The 18,435-nt window shown below is 52.2% G+C and overlaps 1 protein-coding gene across 4 annotated transcripts in view; it reads right to left on the bottom strand.

Annotated features, from left to right (window-relative positions):
* FAIM2 (Fas apoptotic inhibitory molecule 2) overlaps positions 1–18,435 on the bottom strand; it is a 42,229-nt gene that overhangs the window by 12,583 nt on the left and 11,211 nt on the right. For 3 of the 4 annotated variants that reach the window (XM_044994340.1, XM_044994341.1, XM_044994342.1), the window contains 9 exons: positions 16,632–16,735; positions 15,717–15,781; positions 13,786–13,839; positions 9,334–9,384; positions 8,550–8,589; positions 7,183–7,220; positions 6,066–6,153; positions 5,221–5,316; positions 624–677 (listed from right to left, as the gene is read on the bottom strand). In XM_044994340.1, coding sequence (XP_044850275.1) covers positions 624–677; positions 5,221–5,316; positions 6,066–6,153; positions 7,183–7,220; positions 8,550–8,589; positions 9,334–9,384; positions 13,786–13,839; positions 15,717–15,781; positions 16,632–16,735 — 590 coding nt within the window. Of the gene's footprint in view, positions 1–623; positions 678–3,625; positions 3,771–5,220; positions 5,317–6,065; positions 6,154–7,182; positions 7,221–8,549; positions 8,590–9,333; positions 9,385–13,785; positions 13,840–15,716; positions 15,782–16,631; positions 16,736–18,435 lie in introns of those variants that run through there. The other variant, XM_044994344.1, reaches the window with a different exon arrangement.

The following is an 18,435-nucleotide window of genomic DNA, read 5'->3' as shown; positions in this document are numbered from 1 at the left end:
GGCTCTGTCTGGGTCTCCCACGGCCTGGCCCCCCAGCCAGGACATTTAGAAGTTCGATCCCCTTTCTAGGTAACGAAGGCCCCGCTGTACCTCCCACTCCCAATCAATATCCAGACGAAGCTTTCTCCACACTGAAGGTCTCTGCTCCCTGGAGCGCTGCAGAGTTCCTCCCAGGCTGCTCGGTCACCAGCAGGATTCCCCATTGCTGCCTCCCCACCCCGGTCCTGACCGGCTCGCGCCCAGAGACACACACCGCTCTGCCAAAGCACCTCCGTCCGGACCTGCTCTCCCAGCTCTGCTGATGAACCTCACTCCCTCCGCTACTCCATACCGTGGCTGGCCTTAAACCAGGGCCATCAGCTGTGCCAGACACGGCCCTGATGTTGTGATAAAGACACAGGCACACTAGGGACTAGGCCCAGATGATCCCATGGATTGCTATTTGTCATCCACCTTTGGACATGAAGGTCTCCTGAAGGGAAAGGTCTCCTGCAGTACAACTCCCCTCCCTCTCCTTCCCCATGCTCGTCTTGCCTTGCAAAGAACAGGCGATTTGCTACCTGATTGAACTCGGCCAAATAAATAAATCAAACTCCCGTTCCTTGGGATTCGGCGCCACTTACCATAGTAAAGACAATCGCACCCAGCACGGCATATATGGCATGGAGCCACGGCACCTACAGGAAATAGACAGATACACCACTCAGCTTTAGGGAGAAACCCAACCAGCCAGAAGGGAGGGCTTGACTCACACCATGGAGGACACAGTCTAGGGAAAGCAGCATAGGCACAGAGACTGGCCCACAGTATTCCAGTAAGGCAGTAGCAGAGATGGGAGTAGAAGCGAGGTCTCCTGTCGCCTAAGCCAGCACATGATCCACCAGACCACACTGAGCATGGGAGCCAGCCACATAAGGATCACAATGACCCTTTAGAAGTGGCATGATCTCACACCCACCTAGGCCTTACAGTTAGAAAAGGGACCGGGTGGATCAGGATTTTGGGTGCCCAATGTGAGTCACCCAGGGTTTGGGTGACCAGACAGCAAATGTGAAAAATCGGGATGGGGGCTACCTGAAAGGGGGTTCCAAAGAGGATGGATCTAGACTGTTCTCAGTGGTACCAGATGACAGAACAAGGAGTAATGATCTCAAGTTGCAGTGGGGGAGGTTTAGGTTGGATATTAGGAAAAACTTTTTCACTAGGAGGGTGGTGAAGCACTGGAATGGGTTACCTAGGGAGGTGGTGGAATCTCCTTCCTTAGAGGTTTTTAAGGTCCGGCTTGACAAAGCCCTGGCTGGGATGATTTAGTTGGGGATTGGTCCTGCTTTGAGCAGGGGGTTGGACTAGGTGACCTCCTGAGGTCCCTTCCAACCCTGAGATTCTCTGTTTCCTTGAATTCTTTGATTCTACGAATGCAGCCGTCTCCAGCCTAGAGGAACGTGCCCAACTGCCTGGGGAGCCCTGGAACAGCCAATGGGGCCCAGTCGGATACAGGTAAACAACTGCAGCCCCAAAGCGATTAATGGAGGCTGCCAGACGCCGGGCAATGTCCTCCTTTGTCAACATTTCCCAGTGTCCGTTGAGCGCTCAGGGATGAAGAATTGAAAAATAAAAGCTCCTGAGTGGAGAACAAGACGCCAAAGGCTGGGATAACAGCACCCCCCCTCCCCTTTGCAATCAATCACCGTCATTAGCCACCCGTAGCAGGATGTCGGTCGGGAACAACAAACACCTTTGTTGGATCTGAACAGCGTCAGGCGCCAGACGCGTCCGCCAGAGCAGAAAGAGACAGAAAATGTGGCAAAGGGGTGATGGCAGGAGGGTGGCGAGGTAGGTGAGCGTGACAATAATCCCCCAAGAGCTGGCCACACACACGTGGCCCCTCGGATATTGCTGGTTTTATTCAAACACGGTGATCAGTAGCCAGCATGTTAGTGGCTAGAACAGGGGCCTAAACATCAGGATTCCTGAGTTCTATTCCCTGCTTTGGGAGGGGAATACAGGGCAAGGATCAGAGCCACTGATTGGGCCTCTGGACTCCTGGGGCAGTGGTTCGACCAGCTTACTGGCCATCAGGCCTCCTGGCTTTCATTCCCGGCTTTGAGAAGGGAAGGCGGTGAAAGCATGTAAGTGGGAGCCAGGAAAGGTGGGTTCTACACCCAGTTTTGAGAGGGCAGCATGGTGCAGTGGTTAAAGCAGCTAACGGGGAATGGGATCCTGGGTTCTAGTCCAAGCTTTAAGGGCAGGGCGTGCTGGACTGGTTAGAGCCGTTGATTTTTGAGCCAGGGCTCCTGGTTTCACTTCCCAGTGCGGGGAGGGGAATGTGGTGCAGTCATTAGAGCAGGAGAATGGGAGGCAGGACCCCCTGGTACCTTTCCCTTCGGTGCCACCAGGGCAAAGGTCATCAGCTTCAGCCAACGCAATCTCCCAGGAAGGAACAAACCTTTTAATTCAGTTGGACCAGATCTCATTATCCGTTACTCCAGTGTCAATCTAGGATCAGTGCCACTCCCGGGCAAGGCACAAAGGGCAGAGGTTTGGGCCGAATGAGGAGGGTTGTCTGGCATTAATCCAAAAGGGACACTAAACACATGAGCTGGGATTTACAAAAATGTCCGTACCACAGTCGCAAGAGTGATGGCAACATATGCAGATGGACCCAAACTAACTTGAATCCAGCTAGCTCGGGGACCAGTGCAGCCACGGCTGCATGGGGTTCTGGGCAGTCTGGGACCGTGTGTCTGTACTCAGCTCACCCACCCTGCAGTCTGTGCTATCACAGTTTCACTGCAATTGGTTCGTGCACTAGCTAGATTAAAGCTAGCTCAGGTATGTCTATAGATGCTGCAATCACACCTCCCACGGCAGTGTAGGCACACCCTAAGGGAGTTAGGCACCTCAATCCCATTGGGCACCTAACTCTTTTAGGCTACTTTGAAAATCCCTGCCTTGATGCCCTTCAACGGGGTTAGTTTTCGCTGTGGACCTCGCCACCTCTCAACATTGGACAGTCTGAAATGCTGCATAGGGGCCATTTCTAGTTAGTCCCCCATGTCCATCTTTGACGTCTGACAGCCACACATAAGGGAACGGAACTTTATTCAGCTCAGAGGATTTTAGGGGTGTGGGGGGAGACCTGAAGCTCCAGATATTCCAGGCAGCCACTCCCCAAAATCCCTAGGACATAATCTGGTTCAGTGCAAAGGAAGGAAAATTAACTAAATAGATGTGTATGGGACTAGATTAGAAAACTAGACGTGTAATAATAATCTAGCTCTTCTCAACCGTAGATCTCAAAGTCCTATTTTACAGATGGGGAAACTGAGGCACAAAGCGGTGAAGTGACTTGCCCAAGATCACCCAGCAGGCCAGTAGCAGGAATAGAACCCAGATCTCTTGAGGCTCAGCCTAGTATGCACACCACTCGGGCACGCTGCTGCCCCCTGGATGGGGGTAGATACAATTAACCACATTTGCCCAGAGCACCTGGCTTGTCTATCACCTCCTTCAATTCCCGGCTTGTAGTCAACAAGCTACGAGCAATTTCCTGAGCTTATCTCTGCCAGCACTTTAACTTTTTCCGAATACAATCACTACGCTGATATTCCGCTCCTGGATTTAAAAGGTTTGGCTGTTTATTCAACTCTGCAGTAGCAAGGCGGGGGTGGGGGTTTTTTCCCCCAAAGCAGTTCAAGTCGCTGCTACTCAGCGACACTGGTGTAAATCCAGAGTCACTCCATGAAGTTCAGGAGGCGTTTACTCAGATCCTGCGGGGAGGAGAAATGGGTGCTGCAGGACTGGCCATCAGGAAGTTATTCATTATTTTCATTGTTGTTATATGCATTGAAGTCACAGACCAGAACCCCACAGGCGCTGGACAACCGCAGAACAATAAAATAGGCCCTGCCCCACAGAGCTTCCAATCTTACACCCAGTCGGTTTGAACCAATCGGCCACGCCAATGGACAGTGGCTCTGAGCAATTCTTCCCCCAGGCCTTTTCGGAGTGGGAAGCTGAACTGTTTCACTCTCGGCTGCTCCCTGATAGGACACCCCGGGCGACTCCCCAGTCTTCCTTGCCTCTGCTGCTCCTGACCCATGGGAGGTTTGGCGGCTCCGCGGGTTGCACTTCCTGGCTGCACGATTGTTAACACGACTGATTGTGACGGCTCCCCCCATCTCCAAGCCTTTGCGTCCGCTTCCGCCCACCCCCTCCCCGCGGGAGCTCTCGTTCAGTAATTTATCCTCAGTGGCAACTCTACAGCGGCTGGAAAATGCTGATAAAGGGGCAAATTACGGTGAGTTCCGGCTCACCGAGAGTCTCCATTTATCACCCTGAGCCGTCACTTTGTTTGCCTAGCCTCGCTGTGCCCAGATGCCTCACATTTCTCATCGGTGACCTCCACACTCATAGGTGCCGACTTATTAAGATCCTGGGGGTGTTCTGCCCCAGACCCCGCTCCCACTCCACCCCTTCCTCCAAGCCCCCGCCTCTCCCCACCTCTTCCGGCCTGCGCTCCTCCCCCACCCCCCAAAGCCTCCTGCATGCCACGGAACAGCTGATCATGGCGGGCGGAAGGCGCTGGAAGGGAGGGGGAGGAGCCGTTCAGCGGGGGCACCGGTGGGCAGGAGGAACAGGGCAGGAAGGGGAGGCGCTGACCCATGGGGCTGCCAGTGGGTGCTGACCACCCACTGTTTTTTTCTGTGGGTGCTCCAGCCCCGGAGCGCACACGGAGTTGGCACCTAGGTACACACTGATGGGCAGCTAGAGAGACACACCCACTTACGGGCAGCTAGAGGGAACTATTCGCTCCATCCAGAGGGAACGCTGATCAGTTCACATACGTACCCCCGGAGTCACTCTGATCTGGGTTACGTTGGTGTCAATCCAGTGTGACACCATTGGGCTGACACAGCCCTAACTGAGATCAGAACCTGTTGATTCCAGCGGGAGATGCACCCAGATTATTCCAAGGGAGGATCTTAGCCCAGTGTTTGGAAGGACAAGGAAGCAGCCAAAGTGGGGAGGGAGGCCCTTACCCACCTTTAACCCCCGTGCCCAAATAAGAGGGGTTGCCCCTGCCAACTAGGAATCAGGCTGCATCGTGGTTTGCACCACAGGCCATCCCCATCTGACCCTGTGCAGCAAGAACATCCTCCCTGCAGAGGAGGCGCCATGGGAGCGAATTGGGATCCGCAGAGAGAAGAGGTCACTTACGTATTGGAAGGGGAGGAGAATGGCCAGGATGATCCCGCTGAAGAGCAGCACCATGAGCATGACGAAGAGGACGCCCTGGCAGGAGGTGAAGTCAAACTGTGGAGGCAAAAAGGGGCCGTTGGCTTTATTGGTTTGACCGGCTGGCGGTGGGCAAGCCACACGGGACTCAGTCACAAGCCCACCTATATCCCAAATCCCATACCCAGCACCCATCAGACCCCACCTATACCCAGCACCCTTCATACCACACCTATACCCCAAACCCTCTACCCCAGCACTCATCCTACCCCAAATCCTGTACCCTTAACCTTATTGCCCAGGACTCAACATACCCCACCTACACCCCAAGTCCTGTAGCCTAGCACCCATCACACTCTGGACCTTATAACTCCAAATCCTATCATTATTATATAGCTTATTCACCACCTATATCCAATCCTTCTCCACCTCAGCATTGTCATCCCTCTGCACCCAAAATCCAAGACTCGCCAGGACCCATATCGCACTCATACTGCAACCCCCATCCCTGTCAGACATTCCCTCCTGTACACCACCCGCCCCCCCTTCCCCCATCCTTTAGCTGCACTCCCAGATCCATACTTCCTGGCCAAACCATTTTCTGCATGAGTGTCAGCTCCTTTTTTCCTATCGAGATCTCCCTCCCCGTCCTGAGATGCATCCCCTGTCCCCCTGCCCAACATGCTGGGATAGTCTCACCTTAGAATCATAGAATCATAGAAGATCAGGGTTGGAAGAGACCTCGGGAGGTATCTAGTCCAACCGCCTGCTCAAAGCAGGACCAATCCCCAACTAAATCTACCAACACCAACTAAATCAACACCAACCTTGGTCTGGAAGCTGAAGATGGTGACGGAAAGACACACCAAGGCTGTGATCCCCAGGCACAAGAGAACCGATGTGGTGTTGTAATAGCTGCAAAAGGACATTTCTAATTAGATCCCACAAATGGATGGAAGGAGAGAGACAATTAGGAGCTCCAGGGGCTTAGCAGAGGTAGGCAGATAAAGCACGGATGCTAGGGTCAGGCGAACAAGCATCAGGGGTTGAGATTACCCTTCACTTAACATATGGCTAGACAGTGGGGGTTCCTGGCTAGATAGGTATGGAAAAGCCTAAGAAATGACTGATGTGTGGATTCTCCTTCTGCTATAGATGGAAGAAAACTGCTGGCAAGGCCAGGTTTAAGCCTGCAATTTGCTTCCCTCCTGTCTTTGGCCAGCAGGAGCCTGGATCTGTTAATATTCCTCCAGTGCTTTGCACTAAGAGAGGTGGGACTGCCCCCTAGACACTGCTTCTGCTCCCTACACAGTGGCTGGGAGAGGATGGGAATGGCAGAGCCTGGAGCCACCCCACAGGCAGCTTTCCTGCCCTGCTCCCTACAGCACCTCCAGCTCAGAGATGCCGCGACAGGAGTGGCAGTGGACTCCCCAAAAGCCCATTCCCCTGCAACGACGCGTGGTGGCGGGCGGGCTCTCTCTGGGGCTGGAATTGATCTGAGCTTTCCCACAGCCAGCTGTTGGCAAAACACCCGGAGTTCACACCTGTTGTGTATTTGGTTGTCATGGTTTTTGTTGCTATGGCAACTGAGTTAGATTATTATGGGTTAGCTCAGCCGGTTTCAACCAGCTGAATGAGCTCTCTGTATATCTGTAAATAAAATGGAGGTTTTGGTTAGCTGCCTGCTCTCTGGCCTCAAGTGATTGCTTCCTACACCGGCTGCCCCAAGGATATAACAACACCGGCCTCCACCGGAGGTCGCAGCTGGTGTCAAAGGAAGGGTCAGGTTTTGCTTGGCTATTTTAGCAGCTCAGAAAGGAGCAAAGGGCCGGCGTCGCTCAGATCATTCTAACGTGGGAAGCCAAGGAAGGGAGCTGCAGGGAAGAGCTGGGACGTGGAGCCGGACTAAGGAAAAAAAATCTGATGTCCAACTGATTGACCTACCTGGAGAGCATTCCAGTGAGATAGGACATGGAGAGAGTCTAGGGGTAGGGGAGAGAAAGCATTAGTACTGGGGTATGCGCTTGAGTTACTCCACGAATAATTACTCAGAGCTGTCCCATAACTGTCCTTCATGGAGGCAGGGGGGTGAAGGCAGACGGCTTTCCAATTCCCTTGGCCACTAAGAGTGTAGGCTTCCTCCAGGTCTATCCCAGTGGTGAGGCTACATGTCTGGTGGCCGGGTGCCTGGTTTTCAACTGGAAAGTCAGGTTGAAAAGGGGACCTGACACTGTCCGGTCAGATCTATTGACCGGACACCCAAAGTCCAGTTACTGCGAGCGGGAGAGATGGAGAGGCGCCGGTCATCACCGGCTCCAGCCCCTATTCAGCCAGGGTCGCCTCCTGCCTTCGTTGGGTGGCTGCAGCTCCCAACCCCGACTCTGTAGGCTACCCTCCTGACCCAGGAAGGGGTGGGTGGGAAGGGAAAAGCAGCGAGTGACTGGGGGAGAGGGGAAGAGGAGTGGACGGGGGTGGGCAGGGACGGGGTCTCAATGGAAGAGGTGGGGAAAGGGAGGTTCTGGCACTCCTGCTGGAGTGTCCAGTTTTTAAATATTACCATGCTGGCAACCCTAACTACGTGGACCACTTAGGAGTCACAGAGGGGCAGCAGAAGCTATTCCGACCCATAGACAGGAGTTGGCGGCTGCGATGGGGCAGTGCTGCAATCCTGCAGTCTGCTCACAGGCTGGGAACCAAGATGAAACTGGCGTTCCTGAATCCGGCCCAATTTTTGCTCCGCATCCGCCCCTCAGTTACTGCAGCGCTGCGAGCTGCGTTCGCTTACTACGGACAGATGCTTGGCTCCGTCCAGAGACAGGCACCCATTTACTGTAGACGACTTTCAGTTCCTCCAGTTGTGGCACCCAGCGTAATCGACAGGGCAGTGAAACCCTTTAACAGGTGCCCCAATGGAGACTGTTTCTGGATGATGGATGCTAACCTTCAAAGGGTAAAGCCCACAAGAGGGGTTTAATAGGGTAGGGCTAAGAATGATGCTTCCCTAGTTCCACATTGCTGCAAGGGACCCGGATACCTCTCTGCCCCTGCCTCCTCCTAAATTTCTTTTTGTTTACAGAGTCCCACTTCATCTCAATTTATCTAGCTCTAGTTCCACCAGCAGGGATTGGGTTTATGGTAGCAATTACTGGACCAATCGGTACGGCCTGGGTTTAAGGTAGCAATTACTGGACCAATCTGTACGGCCTGTGTTAACGAGATGATCATAATGGTCCCTTCTGGACTCCTTAATCCCTATGAAATTGATGACACTCCAAAGGGCAGATCGGTCACCGTGCAGGTATGTTACTTACAAAGATACTCAAGAGGATCAGGTTCCATGGAAAATACCTCCTGCAAGTGACGTGAAAAGAGTCAGTCAGCAACACTATCCAAAGAGCAGAGTGGTTTAAAGTCATTGCATAATGTGTTGCAAAATGTGAATTACATAATTAATTATCTGTGCACCGCATGCCGGTGAGGCAATGCAACGTTAATTCTGCCGGGTAACTATAGCGCTGTGCCCAGGGGACTTCTAGGTTGCGACACAAATGGATCTGCTATATTACAGTGAAGCAACCAGGAATCTCCAGCTCTGGGACAAGATGGCAGCATTTTCACCGTATAATAATAAACAGCATCTACGGCTGGGCATCACCGAGATACAACAGCAGCACCTCTGCTATTACAGTTACAATACAACTTAGACTTTTCCTACCAAGTTGCAACTCTGATGCAGCAACTTGCAACTGCTCCGTGCGTCAGCACACAACCGCTCCGTGCACCAACACGCAACTGCCCCGTGCACCAACACACAACTGCATCATGTCTGCTGCCTAGGAGCACGTGGCCTCATGAATCTCGGGCAAGGAGACGTAACTGCATTACCTCTGCTATAGCACAGCACCGAGACATGACTGCAACCCCTTTGCTACAGACAATGCAGCATCTGGGCTGCGTCTGCTCGGAGATCCAACTTCGGTATGGATACCGTGTGCTGCAGGCCACGAGTCAAGAACATACGGGATTTGCGCGGTGCTAGGAAAGCACTAGTACATCAGTTCAGTGGGTTGCTTAAAGCAGAAGGAAGTATCGTACCTGGGTCCGGAGCAGCAAGCCAGGATCAAGTATGTCACAAAGAACACAGCACTGTGAGAAAGAAGAACGAGACAAAGGATGGGTGACGGAGGAAGAACCTGGCGCTGAATGCAGTTGATGTGGGAGAGGGAGAACTCTCGGGCTTGATTGTTTCTGCTGCGTTTCGCTGCTGACGCACCAGGGTGCTACACGGCCGAACTCCCTTTGAACACCCTGGGAGATGGCTTTACCATCCAGATCCAGATTGGAGACAGGAGGAGGTTTAAGACAAATTCTTAGGGTGCGTCTACACTGCAGAAAGAGCGCCACGGCAGCACGTCTCAGAGCCCAGGTCAGCCGACTCGACCCATGCGACGGGGCTAAAAATAGCAGGGTGACCATTCCTGCTTGGGATGGAGCCTGGGCTCTGAAACCCGGCAAGAGGGGGGGCGGGTCTCAGAGGCCAGGCTCCAGCCTGAGCCCGAATGTCTATATTGCTATTTTCATCCCAGAGAGCGAGCCTTAGTCAGTGGCCTCGGGCTCCGAGACTCAGCACTGGAGGGGTTTGGGTTTTTTTGCAGTGTAGCTGTTCCCTCCGGTGTTTGTATGGCACCTATTGTCCTAGTGTCCAAGTGCAACACTCCTGTGAGGCGGGACAGTGGTAGAAACCCCCATTTTACACAAGGGGAACTGGGACTCAGAGGGAGAAAGGCCCAGATCCTCAAAGGTATATTTGGGCACCTAGAGTTAGGCACTTAAATACCTTTGAGGATCTAGGCTTGTGTGACGTACTCAAGGTCACACGGGAAGTCTGTAGCAGGGCGAGAACTCAGCGCCAGGTCTCTTGAACCCAGGTTAGTGCTCCAACCACCAGATGATCCTTCCTTTACAATCATACATAAATAAGTAATAATAATAAACTCAACAGGAAAAGGAATCCGAGGGGAGAATACCCCCACACAGCCCAAAACCTATTAAACGGGTCCACAAACCAAGCAGCCAAATTGCCAGAGAGTCGACCATCTCCAGAGAGTCGACCATCTCCAGAGAGTTGACCATGTCCAGAACTGACCATCCCCTGAGAGGTGACCATCTCCAGAGAGGTGACCATCTCCACACATAAGCAGCTCCAGAGAGTTGACCCGCTCCCGGCAATGAAGGGATCCTCGATCCCTCCCCAGAGCATCACACGGCCCTGTGTTTTTCCACAGGGTCGACAGTTATCCTGTAACGATAAACCGATAACCCCCTAGTGCCTGAGGCAGCCCGGCGGTAGGTGAGAAGGCTGGTTCCAAAGGCACTGATGGTAATCAGAGAACTGGCTGCTCATGTGTCTAATGAATAAAGGGAGGCAAACCTCACAGTCCCTGGTAAACGTGCTGTTGATAGATCTGTGCTCTGCTCCTGCAGGAAGAAGCCACAGAAAGTGCTGGGAACTGGAATAATCATGGAAGAGTGGAAGGAGGCTTCCCACAGACGGGGAGAAAGAGAGAGAGGGCCTGATTCTCATTACCCTAAGGCCTCATTCTGCCTCTCTGGCAGTATAAAGGGACCTTTAAGTGCGTGGACATTACAGTCAGGCCACTGTAAGGTCCCTTTCCACCGCCAGAGTGGTGTAACGGGGTCTTAGTGTACATGGGAATCAGGCCCAGAGGGAATAAATAAAGCAACAGGATAAATAGAATGGATAGCAGAGAGACATGATGTGTGGGTGGACGGAAGGAAGGAAGAAAAGAAAGAATAGCTAAATAGAGTGGGTAGATGGGAAGGAAAGAGAGAAATCCCATGATCCAGGATCCCTTCCCCAAAGTAGGGGCTGCAAAAGAACACTGACTGGCATCAGACACGTTCCTTGCACTGCGAGGGAAGAATATGGACCAACGAGGAGGCCAGGAGATGGAGAGGCAGCTGGAGAGATATCTGGGGGATCAGCTGTTTGGCGCCGCAAGCCTGGGAGGGAGAGAAGCAGACAGGGCCGCCCAGAGGGGGGGGGGGCAAGAGGGGCAATTTGCCCCAGGCCCCGAGCCCCACAGGGGCCCCCACCAGAGTTTTTGGGGCCCCTGGAGCGGGGTCCTTCACGCGCTGTGGGGGGCCCGGAAAACTCTTGTGGGGCCGGGCGCAGGAGCTTCTTCTGCTGCCGGTCTTCGCCGGCAGGGGGTCCTTCCGCTCCGGGGCGGAAGGACCCACCGCCGGCGAATTACCACCGAAGACAGAGCAGGACCCGCCGCCGAACTGCAGCCTGGTCTTCGGCGGTAATTCGCCGGCGGGGGGCCCTTCCGGGACCCGCCGCCGAAGTGCCCCGAAGACCCGCGGCGGGGGCCCCCCTCTGCCGAATTACCGCCGAAGACCGGGCTGCGCTTCGGCGGCGGTCCCGCTTCGGCGGTAATTCGGCGGCGGGGGGGGCCCCGCCGCGGGTCTTTGGGGCACTTCGGCGGCGGGTCCCGGAACGGAAGGGCCCCCCGCCGCTGAAGACTCCGGGCCCCTGGAATCCTCTTGGCGGCCCTGGAAGCAGAGCAGTGCGGCGTGCTCAGGGGAGGAGGCGGAGCAGAGGTGAGCTGGGGCAGGGAGTTCCCCTGCGTACCGTCCCCTCCCCCTTACTTGCTGCAGGCGGCCCTCCCCGCGCCCCCCTTCCCCAGCTCCCTCCGCCTAAATGCCGACAACAACCGGGGCGGCCAAAGATCCGGCCACCGCGGTTGCCGCCAAAGGACCCAAAATGCCGCCCCCCAAATGCTAGTGCCCTAGGCGACTGCCTAGGTCGCCTAATGGGTTGCACTGGCCCTGTACCCAGGGGGGCCTTGTGCTGCCCAAACTGAAGCCCACATCACCGCGCCCTTGCTGCTACTTGTGGTTGGAATCACAAGCTATAAATTTAAGAGTGGGGGGATGGGACTTCTCTTGGACTTGCATGCAGGCTAGGAGGCTTTGTAGTGAAGCATCTGGAAGCACCAGCAGTCAGTTTGCAGACAGATTATAGTAAGATGGGGTGAGTTGTGCCTCTCTGCTTCAGGGAGCAGCCTGTTTTCTCCCTCTCTGTTTTGAGTTCTTGTGTGTTATCGTTCTGAATTCTAACAAATAAAGCAATGTTATGTTGCAACCTTCCAACAAGAGTATTTATGTTTTGATCTAATTTCTTTGTGTGTATGATGTGAACATAACATTATTGGTACCTAAACTAGCTAGATTAAAGCTAGTTGTGGGTATGTCTGCACAAGCTGCAAGTCACACACACCGGCTGCAGTGTAGGTATATCCTTAGTGGTCAAGGTTGAGTTCAGCTTCCATTCTAACCCTCTTTTACAATTGCTCATAACTTTGTCAAGCTAATTCCCCTTGGATTTTTTCCATGCTTGGTCTCAGCTCAGAGGTGAATTTTCTTTTATATAGTCTGAATCACATCAGTGCAGCTGCTTTTGAGTGCATGAACATAATGCATCCATTCAAAGTACCAATTTTTCACAGAGATAACACGATACTGGATAAAAGCAGATAAATCAAACTTGGCTGGTTTTGTAGATCTCACTGAGATCTAAGCAAGCTGGCCAAGTTTGAAGAAAATATGACAACAGTTAAGCAGCTGGATTGCTGAGGCCTCTACTCAGCATGCTGACCAATATTGTTTCATTGTTTTCTTGTGCTCCCTTGTCTGTCTGTAATCAGCTGTTGTGTCTTGCCTTATAATTTGATTGTAAATTCTTTGGGGGCAGGGTCCATTGTTTTGTTCTGCATTTTTACAGAGCCTAGCACAATGAGTGGGCTCTTAGGGGCTACCACAATAAAAATATTATTGTTGTTATTGTTATGTTATTATTATTGATAATAATAAAGAAAATTGGTACAGTAATTTTTAAGCTATGAGCATTTAAGTTGGAGGGGTTACATAGATTCAAAGGCCAGAGGGAACCATTGTGATCATCTGTCCGACCTCCTGTTTGTGCAGGCACAGTGGAATTTTGCCACCTGATCTTTCTCATCGATGTAAAAAGTGATAGATTATGAGTAAACTTTTCTATAGTGCCTAAGTGACTTAGGACCTCTAGTCAATGGGAGGCAGGCTTCTAAGACACTTGGGTGCTTTTGAACATTTCACCCTGCAGCTTGGAAAATCCTCTCAACTCTGACTTCTGCTGAATTCAACAACACAAGGTGATATTTCGAAACTGGCTGCCTGGTGGGACCTTAACAATATTTTGTTTAAAGTGCCCTGCAGTACATTTGATAGCGTTAAGTGTTTTGTTTGCATTCATCTCAGCACAGTAGCAAACACTCAAGCTAAGGTTACATTGAGGTTTCCGTTGTGCACTTCTTGTTTTCCACAGGCTCATGTTTGTTTCTCGTCTCAAAGGTGAATTTCCTCTCCTGCACGTGGGGCAGGTGTTCCGATGCGGCAGCGTGCTCTAAAAGTGCTTCCAAATAAATTCAGCTATACACAATCTGCTCCACCATTTAAGAATGGGGAAAGGCATTAGATACTTACTAGGAAGCCCAGTACCAGGCTGGGTTTGACTGGACGTAACCTTTGACTGGCTCACTGCAGGAGAGAGAGAAAGAAAAGGGAGAGGGAGGGTCATTCACAGGACACGGAACAGCAATCACTTCACAGACTGTTGTCTAAACGTATCCCAAGGAAGTGCGTAGTGGGTATAGAGTGGCGGGTGGGTGGTGGCCACCATCTTGGCAGACACACCAGAGACTCAATCCGGAACTCCAGAGCTAAAAGCAGGAGCTGCTATAGCACCAAGCTTCCATAGCTCCTACCCTCTGCGGTTCAGTGCAGACCGGGACCTGTACCATGCATGTGTGAGCATAAGCACTAGCAACATGACTAGTTTAGAAGCATCTATGCTGCCGATTGTGTATGTCTATATCCCAGGACAGGCTCTCAGAATTGTTCTGGGGAATATCTATGGCCGGTGTTATACAGGAAACCAGACTAAGTGATCACTTCTGGCCTTGGAATCTATGACGGATGTAGCTGTAGGGGTATCATTTCTATGTTTCAATGGACGATGGTATCCTAGCAATGCCCATGTCTTCTCTGGGACCCCCAGTTTGCAGGTGGGAAATGGAGGCATTTAAAAGGCTAAGTGATTTGCCCAAGGTTCCACAGGAAGTTCATAGCAGAGGCAGGAGCTGAACCTGGGTCTCCCACATCAGCGCCCCAACCACTGGGCCATTCTTCCTCCCTGCTGAGGTTTAACTGATTGGAAATAAACAAAATTGTTCAATAGGAAGGCTAGTCTTGTGGAGGAGGCACTAGCTTAAGCTGCATAAAGAACAGGTTCAGTTCCCACCTCCCTCATCACTTTCCCATGTGTGAGTCACTTAATCTATACACAGGGTCTAATAATCCTTTCTTTGTGCATTCTCCATTTAGATTGTCAGCTATTTGGAGCAAGGACTTTTCTTTTACTATGTGTGTGTACGCTGCCTCACTCAATGGGCCTGCTTTGAGCAGGGGGTTGGAGTAGATGACCTCCTGAGGTCTCTTCCAACCCTAATATTCTATGATTCTATGATATCTGCAGTGATATTCATGATAATAACCTTTCATCAAAGCACTTTCCTATACAAATTAGTTACAGAAGCATCACAAACAGGCTGGTGTCATGATCCCCATTTTATTGATGAGGAAACTGAGGCATAAAGAGGGGAGGAGATTTACCCAAGATCCCACAGTCAGTGGCAAAGCTAGAACTAGAAGCCAGGGAGACTGATTCCTAGGCGGCTTCACGCTCTTTTCTGAAGTCAATATTAGAACTCAGGAGACCTGACTCAGAATCCAGGGCTCTCCCCAAATATGCATATTAACTATGAACTATTTTTTTCGAAAGGAGCCAGCAATAGACACCCCACTGTTATCAATTATGCAGCCAAGCCTGCTGGAGGGAAAAGGTTGCCAGTTTCTTAGACAAGTCGCTGAACTTCTTCAAGTGATGGTGATCTATTATTAATCCTAAATGTAATTTGATCCATGTGCACCCAAAACACTAAGTTATCGGAGCTACAGGGAGTCTGATACCTGCTTACTTGAGTATAGATAAGCTACTCCTCAAGGGAAAGATACCCACATATCTGGGACTGACTTGATAATGCCCATGGGAAAGATATCCAGGTATCAGAGTGACAGATAACGCTCAATGGAATGATACACAGGTATCAATGCCAGTTAATACCCACGGAAAAAATTTCCAGGTACCTGAGTGACGGATAACATCCGAGGAAAAGCTACCCAGGTACCTGAGTGACAGACAGCACTGAAGGGAAAGTTATCCAGGTACCCGAGTAACTGATAATGACCAAGTGAAAGATACTCAAGGACCTGAGTGACTGATATCCGAGGAAAAGATACCCGTGTGCACAAGACAGACATCAGAGCTGAGCGTTGTTGCTAACTCAGACACGTACCAGAAGGTGAAGAGAGCCACAATGCTGACTGTGACAGACAGCTGGAGCATAAGAATGGCATAGACCTGGAACGAGAAACCACAGCATGTTGTCAGTGCGGATCACACTCATGCCTGGCTGAGGCAAACTCCGCCCCCATGCTCCCCTATGGAAGGAGGCTGGATCCTCCACTGATGGAAACCCTCTGTCAGATCCTCCACTGATGGAAACCCTCGGTCAGATCCTCCACTGATGGAAACCCTCAGTCAGATCCTCCACTGATGGAAACCCTCAGTCAGATCCTCAGTGATGGAAACCCTCGGTCAGATCCTCAGTGATGTAAGTGGCTCCACTGACGTCAATCAAGCTGTGTTATTTACACCGACTGGCAATCTGGCCCATTGCTTTCAGTGGAGCGACACCAATTTACACCAGCTGGGAATCTGGCCCTGTTGACTTCACTAGAGCCAGCGCGGGGGTCAGGTCCACTGACGTCAACGGAGCTATGCTGATTTACCCCACCTGGGGATCTGGCCCAGGAACCATTTTGCTGCCCTAATCCTCCTTAAGAACGTGTGTTCCAAACGCGTGATGGAGACGGCCCTGCGGTATCACCAGAATCCGATACGACGCCGTTAATTAACTCTTTCTGCGCCATTTTGGGCTCATCCTCCACAGTGGGCCTGAGCCAGGCAGCTCAGACGCAGGTCTGAACGTGCCCCGATTGACGTGGGCCCTGCAGCGCGGCGCTCGCTGGGTCTCACCAGCCCGAGCCATCGAAGCCCTGCCCCGGGCTAGTGCATCATTGCGCTAGCAGGGATCGTGGAGCTGCGTCTTACTTCATTCTCCCCCACACACACACACACACGCCTCCTGGGGCCCATTAGCTTCAGCCAGGATCCCTATGTAAGCTTGGGAGGCTGTCCCAGGTGGTACCTTTCTGACGAACACTCTGCGCACGTTTTTGTCATCCCAGTTGAAGGTCGTGAGTAGCTCCGTGTCCCCGGGGTACCCTCCACTGCCGTAGTTTGGGCTGGCACCTGGAAAGAGAAAGGCACATCAGATGCCACCCCCCAGCTTTGCCCGTCACCCCAGCTGGCCTGCCGCTTCCCCAGGGGCCACGGGCATTGTCTGAAACCAGGGGTGGATTCAAGTTTATAGCAGGCCTGGATGACCCCCGACACCTCAAGGTTTGCCACACACGCTGCACCACCAGCCCAGGGAGATACTTCCACTAGGCATCCCAGCTTAGACCCTGTCTTCCTCAGCCTCTGATCTTCCTACCCAGCCAACCACATCAGGGACGTCTGCCTGTGGCTTTGACTCTGAATTATCCGCTGCATCCTGATCCGCCCTGAGCTCAGATCCTGCCTCAGTGCCATGCCCGGCCTGAGACACAATTCAAGACCAAAGGGAAAGAGAAGAAAAGGCCCTTCACCAGGAGCTCCTAGCTGGGAGGCACAAGCGTTTTGCTGTCCACACTCCAACAGTGATAAGTGCCGCTCTGCCGAGGAGAACTCAAGGCACAGATCTCCTGGGAGCTGCAACCACAAGCCCTGCCCTGGCATGACAGGATCGGAACAATCGCATGCCCCCTGCAACAACTGCAGATGCTAGGGTGTGGGCGGGCAGGACTTAATGCAAAGCCACCGGTCGCCTTCCGGAGCTTGACTTCCCTCTCCATTGTAACGCCCCCCGAGGCAGAGAAATCAGGTGCCAACGTGCTGGCACCAGGAGCTGCGGGACATGACAGGCCTGCCTGGCGTCTGTCGTTCAGCAGAAGGAGAGAGTCGTTTCAACAGGACGTGGGACAAACTGGCTGCTGGGAGACAGTTCACTGGGACTCTGAGGATGGGGGCCTTGGCGAACATTACCCACCCAATTATCTTTACTTGAACTTGGGCATGGCGAGAGGGCGTCAGGCACTCTGTATTCTGGAACTGTGCAGGGCCCAGTCTCAGTATATATTAGAGCAGCCTTTGGGCTACCCTAACTTCTCATGGTGGCTCCCTATGGGCTCTGAAAAAGAGATAACCGTCACAGCAGAGTGTCCTCTGGCCAGGCTCCCAACCCACCCCCTAAGTTGGCAAAGCCCTCCACAAAAGCGAATTCTCAGGGGGTGATTTAAACCCACTGTGAGTCTCATTTACATTGCCAGAGAGGCAAAAAATGACCTTTGATCAGCTGAGAACTGAGCCCTGTGTTCTCAGCAGTTTGTAACTGTTATAAAGGGAGCACCTTTAAGGAAACCTTTCCCTTCTTCCCCTTTGAACACCGAGAGCATGGAAAGTTTTAAGTCTGTTAAGCGAGCGGTTTGGGAGCTGCCGTATGTGACAACATAGAAGGTCACAACCTACTGTTAAAAAAAAAAAGAAGGCAGTTGATTAACGCAGCCATAACTCAAAAAAAGAAAAGAAAAAGTATGTCCCAGTTCTGGTTAAACAAACTCAACTGAAGAGCTGTTAACCTCGGAACACCGGCTACAATGGCCGCTGAGCCCAGACGAGTTCTGCCGTACCAGGAGGAGATCAATGGCTCACTTGAAGATTGCTCCATAACCTGACCGTCAGGCTGGTTCCCGTGTCTGGGGAGTAGGCTGCAGAGCGGGGCAAAGAATGAATTTTTTGGTTCACCGGCACTTTTGAAAAGTCGGGGCGGGGGCAGGGAATTGTGTCAGGTCAGATAGAAAAACGAACCTTTTGCGAAAATGTTCAGCAAGTCGAAAAGTAAAAAGAAAAAA

Source organism: Mauremys mutica, chromosome 20 (assembly GCF_020497125.1).
Source record: "Mauremys mutica isolate MM-2020 ecotype Southern chromosome 20, ASM2049712v1, whole genome shotgun sequence".
NCBI classification, from domain to species: Eukaryota; Metazoa; Chordata; order Testudines; family Geoemydidae; genus Mauremys; species Mauremys mutica.
This window is presented reverse-complemented; position numbering and strand designations above follow the sequence as displayed.